Source organism: Fistularia commersonii, chromosome 9, assembly GCF_037954325.1.
Source record: "Fistularia commersonii isolate RoL2024-O1a breed Wild chromosome 9, RoL_Fcom_v1.0, whole genome shotgun sequence".
NCBI classification, from domain to species: domain Eukaryota; kingdom Metazoa; phylum Chordata; class Actinopteri; order Syngnathiformes; family Fistulariidae; genus Fistularia; species Fistularia commersonii.
Window position 1 is genome coordinate 1845001 of NC_141292.1, and position 15000 is coordinate 1860000.

General features: G+C 42.3%; 1 protein-coding gene across 2 annotated transcripts in view; it reads right to left on the reverse strand.

The window, feature by feature from the left end:
- Positions 1-13456: 13456 nt before the first annotated feature.
- tbx3a (T-box transcription factor 3a) overlaps positions 13457-15000 on the reverse strand; it is a 6537-nt gene continuing 4993 nt past the window's right edge. For both annotated transcript variants that reach the window (XM_086151841.1, XM_086151840.1), the window contains exon 7: positions 13457-14793. In XM_086151841.1, coding sequence (XP_086007967.1) covers positions 14374-14793 — 420 coding nt within the window. In that variant the 3' untranslated portion in view covers positions 13457-14373. The remainder of the gene's footprint in view (positions 14794-15000) is intronic.

Sequence of the window (15000 nt, forward strand, 5' to 3'; positions counted from 1 at the left end):
CAGGACCCAGTGTGTACAGGACAGACAGTACAAGTGCATACGGTTCAAAAGGTACAAGGCGCAGTACAAACAAGGCCAATGTGGAGTACAACCATTGGGGGAAAAAGGACAGAGTGTACAGTTCAGACATCACCAGTGCATACGGTTCAAAAGGTACCAAGTAGATGCAGCACAGACAGGGCCAATGTGGAGTACTACAATTTGGGAAAAATAGGACCCAGTGTGTACAGGACAGAATGTGCAAGTGCATACTGTTCAGAAGGTACCAAGTCCACGCAGTACAGACGGGACCAATATGGAGTACTACAATTTGGGAAAAATAGGACCCAGTGTGTACAGGACAGACAGTACAAGTGCATACGGTTCAGAAGGTACAAGGCGCAGTACAGACAAGGCCAATATGAAATACATCCATTCGGGGCAAAACAGGAGAGAATGTACAGTGCAGACAGTACAAGTGCATACGGTTCAGAAGGTACCAAGTTGATGCAGTACAGACAGGACCAATCTGGAGTACTACAATTTGGGAAAAATAGGACCCAGTGTGTACAGGTCAGACAGTACAAGGGGCATATTGTATAAAGTGCAAATGGTATGTTGTGGAATTTTTCTTCCCTTTTGGAGGCCTCTTTGAGAAAGTCGGTGAAGGACAAAGACAGGGCAGAAGAGTCTTTGGATATTCATTAGATGTCTCAAGGGTACAAGTCTTACAGAGTACAGAGTAATCTGTGGGTAGAGTAAAAAGACTCGACTCTTGGGTGTGGGCTTTTCAAAAGGTTGTCAAACCTACAGCCCGCAAGCCGGTACTGGTCCGCCAGGGGGTCCGATCCGGCCCGTGGAATAAATCTACAATTTTAAAAAATACATAAAATGAACTATTTTTTAAAAATAATAATGCAGTTCCTATATTGTCTGCAAGGGCTGCACTGTTTTAGTAAGTGTTAGCGACATGGCAACAACTGTGTGACTCACAACTTACAGCAGATGGCAGCAATCCAGCTCCGGGTCTGTAAATAGCATTTTTACTTATTGTTAGAAATGCACTTGCTTTTTTGCGTTGGACCCGACACCCTCATCAGTAAGATGTCGTTGTCAAAAAACAGAGTAGTGGACATAGAGTGTAGGGTTTTCTAAGAAAAATTGACCACTTCTTATTTGTAGGTTGAGGTTAATAAGAAACCTGTATGCTCAGTGTGGATGCAGCGAGTTTCTGTGCCACTATAAGACTCGCCATGGCAAAAAGTACAACACGGTGCACGGAGAACTGAGAAGACAGAAGTGAGGAGTCGTGTTGTTGAAATTGCACTTACTCTTCTGAAAGAGTCTCAGGTTGTTTGTCAAGTATATTTTAAAGGAACAGTTCATTACATATACCGTTAATTCAGGATGATAAGCCGCGACTTTTTTCACACGCTTTGAACACTACGGCTTAAACAACAATGCGGCTAATTTATGTTTTTTTTTGGTAGGTGGGGGGCTAACAAGCTTCACGCCGCTAAAACATTTATCCTCGTCACATCGGACCGATAAAATGTCCGTGAATTCTGAGGTTGTTAAACTCCCGACACCGAAGAAGACAATTTTGACGGCTTTAGTGCTCAGGAGGAAGCCCAAGATAGCGTTTGGCTAGCCAGTGCGGCTAATATTGAGGTGCGCTCAAGATAGCAATCAGCTAGCCAGTGCAGCTAATATTGAGGTGGGCTCAATAGTCCGGAAATGATGGTAAATACCTTTATAATTCACTTGTTCTCCTTTACCTTAAAACAAAGGAAAAATTTGGGCTTAATTTTGCTTCTAGGCAATTACACTATGATTCTAAAGGTCCGGCACCCTTGACATTAAATTAGGCCCCCGAACCAGAATGAGTTTGTCACCCCTGCCTTAGTGTTGGTGTTCTCCTTGAGGATGGACAACGTGAACCAACGTGACAAGCTTCTAGACCAGGGGTGTCAAACTCATTTTCACTGAGTGCCTCATTAGCATTTATTGCCCTCAAAGGGCCACATGTAACGGTTACAGTATAAATGTAACTACATGTCATGTGAAATAAATCTAACTACTCCTTAATGTTTAAATAACTCTGAATTTATTACTCATTGAAATCTAAAATGTCACATATGCATTTCCATAGATGTAAAAAATGTTGTTTACTAGTTGCTCTGTTACGAAGCTAGCTTGTCGTTTTTGGATGCGGCTTTTGTGAAAACTGCTGACATCGTAGTTTGGCTTTTCATTCTTGGACAATTTGTTGTTTTTCTGGAAGGCTAACGTTAACTTACTTTGCTCCATGTCTGATGTGAACGTAGACAACGTAGACTTTTCTCCTCGCAGCACGAACATGTATTGGCCTTCCCATCTTTCTTGAAACAGCCTTCCATCTGCATCAAATTTTCTCTTCCTGGACATTTAGGGATTATTTGTGTTTCTCAATTCCACTTGTTGAAAATGGCATTGATGTGGATACGTTGGCCGGACGCCTTCACTTTGCGGCTATTGTGATCGGAATGAATGGTGGGAAATGTAGTTTATGGTCAATGCAGGCGTTTGACTTACATATTTTAAGACAATCAGACCTTTAAAGATGGCCACATAAAATGATGTGGTGGGCCACATTTGGCCCGCGAGCCTTGAGTTTGACAGGCGTTCTAGATGTTGGGTTCGTTGGAAACCAAGTGCTTGAGGAAAAGCTCCTGTAACAAAAGGAGGGGCAGTTGGGAGGCAAGTAGATAACAGGTCTGGTATCCATCAAGGTTATGGAGCTTCATTAAATTCTCCATCCTGTATATGGAGACTACCGGGTACAATGCAATTTTCTATTACCGTATTTTCCGAACTATACGTCGCTCCGGAGTACAAGTCACACCAGCCATAAAATGCGTAATAAAGAAGGAAAAAACATATATAAGTCGCACTGGAGTATAAGTCGCATTTTTGGGGGGGAAATTTTTTTAATAAAATCCAACACCAAGAATAGACATTTAATCTTGAAAGGCAATTTAAAATGAAAATAGAATAGAGAACAACAGGCTGAACAAGTATAGCCTTTATGACGCATAAACAACGAACAGAGAACGTGCCTGCTAGGCTATGCTAACGTAGCATATTACGGTAAGAGTCATTCAAATAGCTATAGCATAGAGCACATGCTACAACCGAACAATTGGTGTCACTCTTAATCACTAAATCCAACGAAATCTTCTTCTTCGGTGTCACTTCTGAACAACTCCGCCAACTCTGAAGATAGACAATACGCCGCTTCCTCTTCTAGTGGTACGTCGCTACGTCAGAGTCATCGTCACTTGCAGTTCCAATTATTCCAGCCTTTCTGGACCCCGACAGGACGGCGTCCTTGCTCTGATAGAGAGGCGATGGCGTTGGATGAAGCTTTAACACCAGGAAGGTCCTCCCGCAAAGTCATTTCTATTCATCTCCTTGGCAACTACCTGGGTGTGAAGACGCAACTGTCCTGTTGACAAGCCTCTCCATGTCGTTCCTCTAGCCGTAGCCAGCTAGCTTTTAGCTATTAGCTTTTTTAATTTTCTTCATTTCAGTAAGAATAATCTCGGCTTTTCGCCAGTCCCTTACAAGTTTCTCACTAACTTCAAACTTTCTCTCTGCTGCTTCCAGCTTGTAACCTGCAGAATATTATTTTCTTTTCGGTGCCATTTTTGTTCAGCCCTTCTCAGTTGTTTTTATAAGTTAGCGCGAATGTTGAAATGATCAATTTTTATCGGTACAGAAGTAGCAGGTAGCTTCTTTTTTCACAACGTACTTCTGCCATGACCCGCCCCCGCTGAATTTTGATTGGTTGGCGTGTGTGTGTGACGATCGCTGTTATATTAAAGACACACACACATCAGAGCAAGAGAGCTCAATTACTTCACACATAAGTCGCTCCAGAGTATAAGTCGCACCCCCCGCCAAACTATGAAAAAAAAACGTGACATATCGTCCGGCATGTTGCTCTTTCCACCCCTTGGCAGATAAATGAGTATTTAATTCTAAATTTTATTTTTTATGTACACAAATTTTACCGCCGATACGCAACACCTACAAAAACCACATGAACCAAATGAAATAAACATTTCAATCAACTATTTAATTTGCAGATATATACCTTATATTGTTCAGGAAAATTGCGTTTTTTTTTTTTTTTTATAATTTGCAGTGGCAGGTGGACAATTTAAGTTGGGCTTTTTTTTTATTTCCCAAGTACAAGGATGACTTGAATAGATGTTTAATATATATATTTTTTAAAGTAACCTTCCCTCTCAGTGCTTTTTTAGAAAGGGTTTTTCAAATAAAATTTAATTTTATCTGCTGCAGTTCTTTGATTTCACAATTGCATCATATAATAGTTTATTAAAAGTAAAATGCATAAGCTAGAGTTAGCAACCTCCTTGCTTGTGCAAAGCTAACATTAGCCACCTGCATGTTCCTACACAGCTAACATTAGGGATCTATGTGCTTGTGCAAAGCTAACTTTAGCCACCTACATGTTCGTACACCACTCACATTAGGGTCCTGTGTTTTTTTTTTTTTTTGCAAAGCTAACATAAATATCCCATGCACGGGTACAAAGCTAACATGAATGAGCTGTGTGCTTTTACAAAGCTAACATTAGCAACCTGTGTGATGGTACATAGTTAATGTTACTGACCTGTGTGCTCACACAGTTATCAACCTGCATACCCATACAAAGCTAACATTAGCAAACTACATGCTCGTACTAAGTTAACAACACCGACCCGCATGATCATACAATGTTAGCATTATCGACCTGCACGCTCATACAATGTTAGCGATATCGACCCGCATGCTTATACAAAGCTAACATCAACGTCCTGTGTGCCTGTATAAAGTTGGGGTTACTGACCTGCGTGCTTGCACATAGCTAGCCTTTCTGTCCTACGCACTCGTATGAGGCAAATATTACTGATCCATGTGCTTGTACAAAGTTAGCATTAGCGACCTTTATGCTAACTACAACATGTCCCGTTGGGGCACTGTGATTTCCGTCAAGCAAGCGCTCATGCTATCCTGTTATGCTATGCGCATCAATGAAATTAAAGTGTGATTAAAATGCGTCCAATTTGGTAATTTATCAATTGAAATTGAATTTCAAAATGTTCTATCGAAAAAGTAGGAATCTGTATTTTGACCAAGTTTGATCAGATATTTAATTTACCTCTGGAACCTTGTTGTTATTTTTCTCTTAATTTGATTTGGTTTATTTGACTGGAGCAACTTGTTAGCATTTCTGCAACTAAAGTTAGCCAAAAGGCTATTTTCCATTAAGTCCAGACGGAAAAGGAAAATGGTGGGTGGCGACAACAACAACAACGACGAGATACCGTATCAAGTGTAGACCGATGACTTGAAGAAGAAGGTCCACTCCCTTGCGTTTTAACAAGTTCATACTCCAAGAAATGCTTCTTCTTCTCTTGCAAAGTCAGCATCCTCCCATCCAGACCGTCACCACGTCCAAACCATCTCAGTCTGATGTTATCTCCAGAACATCTCACATGTGCCGTCCCTCTGCTGGACCCCTTTCTTTCCTCAGTATCTTCATCTTTGCTGCCTCCAGCTCCACCTCTTGTCTCCTCAGGGTCTCCAAACCAGACATCACGGCTGCTCCCACCTCTATCTTTATCATCCCCGACACTTTTCTCCACCACCTCTAGCCTTCTCCACCCTCTCCATCGCTCTGGACGGTTGACAGTCAGTGCTTAAACTCCACCTTCTGCATCTCCATGTTCCTCATGGGTTCCTCACCTTGGCATGCATGAATTCGAACCTTCATTCCTCTCCGTCCAGGTCACACCTCCACCTCTCTAGATGTTCCTCCACCCGCTCTCACTACACATCCCAATGTCGTCCGCAAACATCGTCTAACCTTCTTGGTGGGCCTGTCCGTTACCATAGCAACCAAGAAGCGTCTCGGAGCTTCGCAGTGTGTGCAAACAGAGGCTACAAAGCTATCATTGGAGCATTTAGCAGTGTTTGTATTTGCTAAATGGTGTAGGTTTTTGTTTTGTTTTTGCACTTAGCATGCTAACGCACAGATCAGGAGATATTAAGTGCAGTGAACAAACTCTCAAGAGATGCCGTGGAGAAATATTTCATAGGGATCAGAAGAAAGACGGCGAAAGATGGGGAAGATGAGACAAAGGAAAGTTGCTGTAGCCATTCATCCTAATGTCATCATTTTAATTTTAAAAAAAAAAGGGAATTCATATCCTGAGTTAATGTTGCTCATCAATTTGAATTTATTATTATTTATTGAATTTATCGAATTTTATTTTTCACTATCAAATGGTTCAGTCAATCAAAAAATGTTTACAGTTTAAATAAGGATTCCATTTTTTTAAATTTCAGGCAAATGGATGCACTTTAAATATTTTCTGTTAGAGACTAAAAAACAATGTTAATAAACTTATTCTTTCTTGCAAGTTGAACTATATTTCTTTCTTTTCTTTAATATTAATAAGCATTGATTTAATGGCAAACTATTCCTTTTGTTCAGAATGTCTTCCCGCCTCGGTGTGTTTGCACTCGGATTATCCCGCTTCGGTATCGTGGCTATCGTTAGCCGACTCCTAGCTTGACAGCAAAGGCGAGTTGAGGCGTCTCGATGGCGACGGTTCAGATAGGGGCTGTTTGCTGTTAAAGTGTGGATAAAGTTGGAATTAGCAGAATATTCCATTTACTTTAATTCATTCAACATACGGAAAAATACAACCATTCATTTACTCATTCACAGGTCATATAGGGACATACAGCCAATCACTCTCTCATTCACACGTCCTAGAGAAACAATCATTCACTCATTCATTCACACGTTGTATAGAGACGAACAACCATTCACTCTAATTTGTTCATTATATAGAAAATGATAAACATTTATATACAGACATTCACTCAGTCACACACACAACCATTCACCTTCTCATTCATGTGTCAAATCGACTCCTACAATCATTCACAGCTCAAAGACAAACATCCATTCTTACCTGGTATTTTCAAGCACATTATCGATTTCATCAATTTCCCACGTTGAGATTACGCAGGAAGTAAACCCTGTGCCCCGGGAAGCCTTGGTTTGGATGTTGCGGATAGCGCCCCCTAGTGGCCACCATGTGCATTGTTTGTTTGTTTTTTCTCTCAAGTGGGTTTGTATTTACTTGATATAACGCCGTCGTCCGATGTCCCTTTCCACTGGGAGCGCGTCTGGACTGGCATCTTTAAGATGATCTGCAGCAGGGGGCTGCAATGTGGATTGCAAAGGTAGTGCGGGAAGATTGCATAAAAAAAAACAAAAACATGTCCATCCTCACTTTGAAATTTGTCACTTAGCCATTAGCATACAGGGTAGCCAGTCTGACATCTAACCTTTTTCTGATGCATGGGTCACGGTGCTTAGTGCAGCAAAACTCTTGCAAGCTAGCAAGTCCTGTGATACCATTGGACAGAACTTGTATCAATCAAATAGTCCTTTAGTAGGAGTAATAGTACTGGTAGTATTAGTAGAAATTTATGGATTTTTTTTTTGGCTAATGAGCTTCACGCCGCAAAAACGTTCAGCCTCGTCACATTGGACCGCTGAAATAGTCGTGATATTTTGTTTTTTTTCATCGGCCGTGTTCCAGGCACTGTTCGGAAAAGGGAATTCATGAACGCATTTACGGATGGTACCTTTATGCATTTAATTAAAAGTTTGTGTAAATATCTCATGTTACAACACGGGGCCTATATATGTACACATAGATTTATTTTGTTATTTTAATCCGGTGCGGCTTATATTCAGCTCATATTCAGGTGCACTCAATAGTTGAGAAATGACGGTATGTCTATTTTTTTTGGTGCGCTCAATAGTCCCAAAATGACGGTAATACCGGTAGTACCTCATGGGTCCATCCTTGTGGCCACTCTTTTTGGTCCCGTAGATTAACAATATTGACCATTTTATCTTTATGCTGACGACACTGTTATGTCCTATACGGTCCTCCCATCCCAGGCACCTGCCAAATTCATAATAATTAGTAGTAAACATTGGATTTATAGAGCACTTGTTTGGTACAAAGACGCCTTACGGTGAAATACAGGCCAACATTGGTGCTTGTAAGGTGGCCAATGAGTCCAAGGGTGCAAAGCAGCGGCGGCAAAGTCTCGGTGCCCCCGTGGTTCTGGTGGTGAAGGAGGTTGGAGATGGAAGTTGGCAAGATGGACAATGGATGTGTGGGAGGGGGAAAAGGTTCTTCATGGCCTTTTGGCTGTCAAGGAGGGGTACATGATGGGGGAGCTGTTGGAGGATGGGGTCTCTGGGCAAGTTTTAGAAATAGCAACGTTTTTGGATGCCGACGGAGGGACGGCCATACAAGATGTTGCTGCGGTAGTCAAGTTAGTAAGTTACGGCGGAGGCACAAAGACAGGCGATGCTTTGGAGGTGGAAGAAGGAAGTCCTGGAGATGGAACTGATATGGGATTTGAAGGAGGGGGTGGAGTCTGCCAAGTTGATTAGATTCCACAGTGTCTGCTCTCAGCTGTCGCATCCTAGGTTCCCCACCTGAGCCGGGATCTACATCCAGATCTCTTGGTGTTCATCAGCTATTAAACAGCCTGGAACTGAGGCTCACCACCAACTTGTCACTGGGAACTCCATAAGTGGAGTCTTCAGATGGTCTTCATGGTCCACACCGGTGGTTCGATGAGTCGCGCTCAGTAGTCAACTTGTGACTGTGGTATTGGTACATTGTGTGATTTCTTTCTTAATATTTTAATCCCTTCATACTAATGATGTTGAGCAAAAAAAAAAAAGGCTGCTCTGCCTGTTCTCTGCTTTGTACCCATCAACAAACCGATCCTTGATCCAATAAAGAAGGTTCAGTGAACGGGCATATGAAACTGGCAGAGTCCAGTACCTCAAAGAAGGTTGCCGTATTTTCACGACTATAAGGCGCACATAGAAGTCTTAGATTTTCTTCAAAATGTGCGACGTGCCCTATAGTGCAGTGCGCCCTGTGGGTGTTGTTCTTGTAAGGCGGACTTCGATGAGTTTGATTGATGATGATGATTACCGGTAAAAAAAAAAAAAAGTGAATACCAAACTCAGTTTTGCTCCGGCTCTATTTATAAATACGCAAACTTGTATGCTTGTGTGTGTGTGTGTTGTTGTTGTAAGGTGGACGTAGTAGAGGACACCATTAGAACGTCAAAGGGGGAAGTGTGGGCGTGGATTGTATATTAAACCCGCGCCTTATAATCAGGTGCGCCTTATGTGTGTGTTAAAGACAGTAATGGCAAACATAACTGAGACTGCGCCTTATGGTCGTGAAAATACGGTAAGAACCGCTGGTCCCCACGTAGCCTAAAGCATTGGCGGGGATTTACTTAGAGAACTATCCTGGGTCTTCTACCCACCCACCTTCTCACCTTCTTTGGATCCCTCACAGCACTGGTGGGCGGGAAATGTATTTCTGTACAGATTTAGATTTATTAGTTTATCTTTAGCCGATGCGCCTTGTGGTCAGGTGCGCTCAATAGTCCGGAAATGACGGTACAGGCAGCGGACGGACCTGCGACTGCAGTTGCGCTCTTTGGACGCTAGATGGCGCCATTGCACCGTGTAAAAACAGGAGCGGGTCAGTGAGAAGCTGAGGAGGATCAGCTGATCGCTACCGCGGCAAAAACCTTTTTTTTTTTTTTAAACAAAAAACAATTTAAATTGCGGTTTTTTTTTTTTGCATTATCAAAATAATCATTTATCTTTAATTGTAATTTGTTATAACGTGGAAACATGGGGGTGGGGCTTTTGGTTTGATTGACAGCTGGAGCCGAGGGGGGGGGGGTGGGGGAGTTCGTCACGCATCCAGACACACGCACACGCACACGCACACATATAGCGCTTTTCTGCTGACACACACACACACACACACACACACAGACACACACACACTCATGATAGTCTGAACACAATTCATTCTAATACTGACACACACACAGACACACACTTACGAAGATAGGGCTTTCTTGCTGACACACACACACACACACATACGCACATACACACATATAGCAGTTTTCTGCTGACACTCACACACACACACACATTCATGTTAGTCTGAACACAATTCATTCTAAAACTGACACACACACACACACATACACGCAGAAACACATACACACACATGGGGCTTTCCGGCTGACACACATACAAACACACACACATGTGTTAATCTGAGCACAATTCAATCTAATTTAGACACACACACACGTTCAACAACACATTAACATGATTCCCTGGCCGTGCACGTGCACGAGCCCCCTCCTCATATACACACACATCCTTGCTGAGAAGATGCACCAGCAGCTGCAGATGAAAACAGAAACACACACACACACACACACACACACACACACACACACATACACACACACATTTACCTGCTCAGCAAAACCTCCCATCAGAGATCGTGCACAGACACGTCCCGGGGAATGTGATTCCATGAGCTGTTTGTTGCGGTGTGTGTTTTCCATATTAGGCTTCTGTGTGTGTGTGTGTGTGTGTGTGTGTGTGTGTGTGTGTGTGTGTGTGTGTGTGTGTGTGTGTGTGTGTCTGTTGGGCGGGGGGTCGTCACATGTTCTCGTCCCCGCGGGTTTGGGGTTCGACAGAAAACATTCTTGATGGATTCACGTAAAATCCCCTCCCGTTCGGCCCCTGTGTTAGTGTAATAACTGTGTAATAAGCGTGTAATAAGCGTGTAATAACCTCGTTATTACAACACTTTAATCCGGGAAACGCTGGATTATTTTCCGAGGCCCGAATCGAGAAACTCGTCATTTGTCATCATGAACTCGTCGTGTGCAGGTTCCCGCCGCTAGATGGCGCAGCGCACCCGCGCCAATGCAATCCTAAGGGATATATATATGTGTGTGTGCGTGTGTGTGTGCGTGTGTGTGTTGCGGGTGGTGGTGGTGGTGGAGCAACCTGTCAGATCAGAAGCTCTCCGCAGCTCTGGAGCTTCACGGCCTCTCCGACTCTTTCCTTATGCTTTTATTTTTTATTATATTCCAGAAAAAAGAACAACAGGTAAACGCAAATGCGCTCCGCAACAGGTGCGCAGGCGCAGAACGAGGCGGCGCGCAAAGACGGCCGCGTCTTTATCATTATTATTATTATTATTTGTTATCTATAAATAGAACATAAAAAGAGAAACCCTGTGTTTAACCTTTTCCGGAGGTCAAAGGTGACGCACATCCGGGTCTTTTCTATCATTTCTTTTTCTTTATTTTTATTTAAATCAAGCAATTCACAGACGATAAATAATAATTTGTTAATTGTTAGAGGAAAATGCGATTCTTGTACTTTTATTTATTTATGTTTTAGAAACGACGTTAACACACACACACACACACACGCACACACGCACACGCCCCGGGGTTTTATTTATCCATCTTTACGACGTCAGTAGCCGCCGGGGGTCACGGCGTAAATGCCCGGATGACAGACCGGCCGTCGCCTCTCCGCGTCATAAAAAAAAAAAAAAAAAAAAAAAAAGTAGATAAATAAAACCGGAAGACGCACCGGCGGAAGGCGGGAAGGCGCCAGGTGAGCAATCGGCGGCGGCGGCTTCGGTGCACATTAACCCGCCGGTACACAAATAAAGATAGGCCGCTGATAAACTCCTGACCAGGGATTACACACACAAACACACACGTATACACACACACACACACTTCTAATCTCGTCGTTAATCCGGCGGAGCGGGTGCAGGTCCTGCAAGAAGCGCGTCCGTCGGCGTTTCTGTTAAAAGTTTAAAATGCGTTTAAAACAAAATTCAAATGCAGGTAAAATCAAGTTTAAATTCCGGTTATTGAAGTTTCAATAAGTTTTCTGTTTTTTTTTTTTTTGGTTTAAGGTTTTTTTAGTTTGTGAGATTCTAATCGTTTCCTAGTTGTTGTTTTTTTTTAAATAGAATTTAGAATAAAAGATTGTGACGTTTAAATGAAGGTTTGTTAAATAGTTTCAACGGATTAAATGACGGTTTTACATTTTAATAAATATTCCTGAATTTAAGATAACGTTGTTTTTTTTTTTTTAAGTTTCTGGATTTAAGAGGTTTTTTTTTCCCCCCAAAAAGTTTTTAACATTGTAATAAAAGTTTCAGGATTTGAGATAGTGTTTTTAAAATAAAGCAATTACATTTTAAAAATGAGTTGAAGTAACTCACTTTCGAATACAGGTGATTTTTAAAACAAACAAACAAAAATTTACATTTTCATGTAACGATTAAGTTTAAATAAAACACCTAAGATTGTAATTACAGTTTTCTATCTTTAATAAGTAAATTAAAGCTTCCATTTTAAACAAAGGGCCTCAAGTTTACATACAAAATTGAGAGTTTGACGTCTCAAAAATCCAAACAAAGTTTCTAAAGCCTGGATTAAGTTTCCAGAGATGAAATAAAGTTTTCAAAATTAAAATAAAGTTAGTAAATATTATTATTATTATTATTGTTGTTGTTTTTATAAGTATTATACCATCAATTCCAATAATGCTGTGTAATGCTAACTTTACATGTCAATCTGTGGATGTGTGTGTGATGGGGGTGTGTGTCCACACACACACACACACACACTCACACACACATGATAATAGGAAAAAAGAAAATAGTTTGTTTTTTGTTTTTTATTGAAACTTTTCAAGAACACGACGTTGTAAAACTAGAACATGGATCCGATACAACAGGAGGCGCTGACGAAGAGGAGGAGGAGGAGGAGGACGGCGAGGAAGAGGACATTTTTTTTTTTTTTAATTTTTCCACGACCGGGTTCTCAAAAGAAAAGAGAATAAAAGAAAGGAATTTTTAATTTTTTTTTTTTTTTTTATAGCACACGTCAACCACACCTCCTCCGCCCCTTTAAACCAGTAATAACAATAGTAATAATCAGTTAATAACAAAAAGAGAGTTCAAGTTGCAAAGGGCTTCGCGCTTCTCCGCCCGACACCTCCACCCAACGCCACCGCCAGAACATTGGTTTCTCCAAAACAGTAGCACTTCACACCGGGACGACAAGTGTGTGTGTGTGTGTGTGTGTGTGTGTGTGTGTGTGTGGGGTTGGGGGGCTCGATGGCACGATAGTGGAGGAAGAGGAGGTGTGTGTTGGTGGTGGTGAAGTCCATATCTGGGAAGGTGGTTTTGGGTGGGGGTTATAAATGCAACGGAAAAGGATAATAGCCCACAAACTGTTTTTAATTTTTTTTTTTTTTTTTTTGTTTGTTTTTTTTTTGTTGTTTTCCTTACACAGGTATATCGACAATAAATTAAGAGCAGATCCTAGAACAGACTACGGTTTATTTACAGGCGACAATATGAAATAATTATACATAAATATTTTATATATCACTATTTACAAGTATAATCAATACTTTTTTTTTCTTTTCGTCTACATTGAGTTTCTGCTTCCCTTTGCCGGCTTTTTTTTTTTTTTAAATTTTATTTTTTTTTCTAAATCTGAACCATCCCTCCTCTGCCTTTTTTTTTTTTTTTTTTGTATTTTTTATTTTTAATTAGAATCCGCGTCGATCCTTTTCTCTCGCCGTCATGAATTAAAGATGAAAATTGAAAAAAAAACGTTGTTTTTTAAAAGGGAAATCTGGGAAGTATCTTCACGTCGACATGATGGTCTTCACGCGTGTCGTCTGTTTTGTTTTTTTTTGTTTGTTTGTTTTTTTTTTCCATAACGTTGAACATTCGTCCGTGTGTATGTATGTGTGTGTGTGTGTGTTCAGGGGTCAGCATGCAAAACAGAACTGGCCGATCGAATCCGACAGAACCAAAATATTACAGCAGTCTTTACAACGGAAGGTCCAACGGGCGCGAAAACCAGAGAAAAAGACAAGAACCCGCGATGGTTACGCCGTTATTACACTGTTATTACGCCGTTATTACACTGTTATTACACCGTTATTACACAGGTGGTGTTTCTGTAACAGCAGCAGCTTCTCCCAGGACCCCCCCAAACCACCTCCGCCTTCGCCGGGCTCGCTCGTCTCTCAGCTCCAATACTTGTACGGTAATCAAACGACAGGATACGTGTTTTGTAATTAACTTAACAGAAAGGAAATATATATATTTATAATATATATGTACATGTCAGCTGTGTGTGTTTGTGGGTGTGTGTGTGTGTGTGTTACCAAAGTGCATTTAAGAAACTAAAACAGTCCGTGTGTGTGTGTGTGTGTGTGTGTGAGAGAGAGTGTGTGTGTTTTTTTTTTTTTTTTGAAGTCTTCATTATTTTTTGGAGACGACGGAAAAGACAAGCAGGTGTCGTGGAGGAGGTTGAGGTCTGGTGTGGATTTTGGGGTTCTCCTCAGGGGGACCCGCTCCTCGGCCTGTCCTGACTCGTGTCCAGTCCGCTGACCAGGCGTTGGATGCTCTGCAGCTCGTTGGCCGCGTCCTTCTCCGCCTTCGGGGAGTGCCCGGTCACCTCCGATGTGGAATCCAGGGCCATGGCGGCGGCGGCGGATGCGGGGCTCGCCGGCACCATGAGGTCGCCCTTTAGCTCGCCGGCCCCTCCGGCGGCGGGGGGCACGGCGGCGGTGGTGAGCAGCGTGCTGTCCGGTACCGTCATGGGCAGCGAGTACGGGCTGTACCTGAGTCGGGGGCGCACGGCGTTCAGGAAGGGGTGCCGGTGCACCGACGAGGACGCGGCCGATGAGGCCGCCGCCGCCGCCGCCATGTACGTGTAGGGATAGGGGAACAAACCGCCGAACGGGGACATGGCGAGCCCCTGTGGAGACACGGAGACACACCGGGGGTGAGCTCTGGGCGCTTCGGAGAGGGCGTTAGTGCACTGTTTTGTGTTACACACCACTGTTGCAGTACTACACTGTTATTACAGTGTAATAACACTGCTTTGTGCTGTAATAGTGTTATTACAGTGTAATGCACTACTGTGTCAATAGTACAGGTGTTATTACACTGTGATAACACAGTT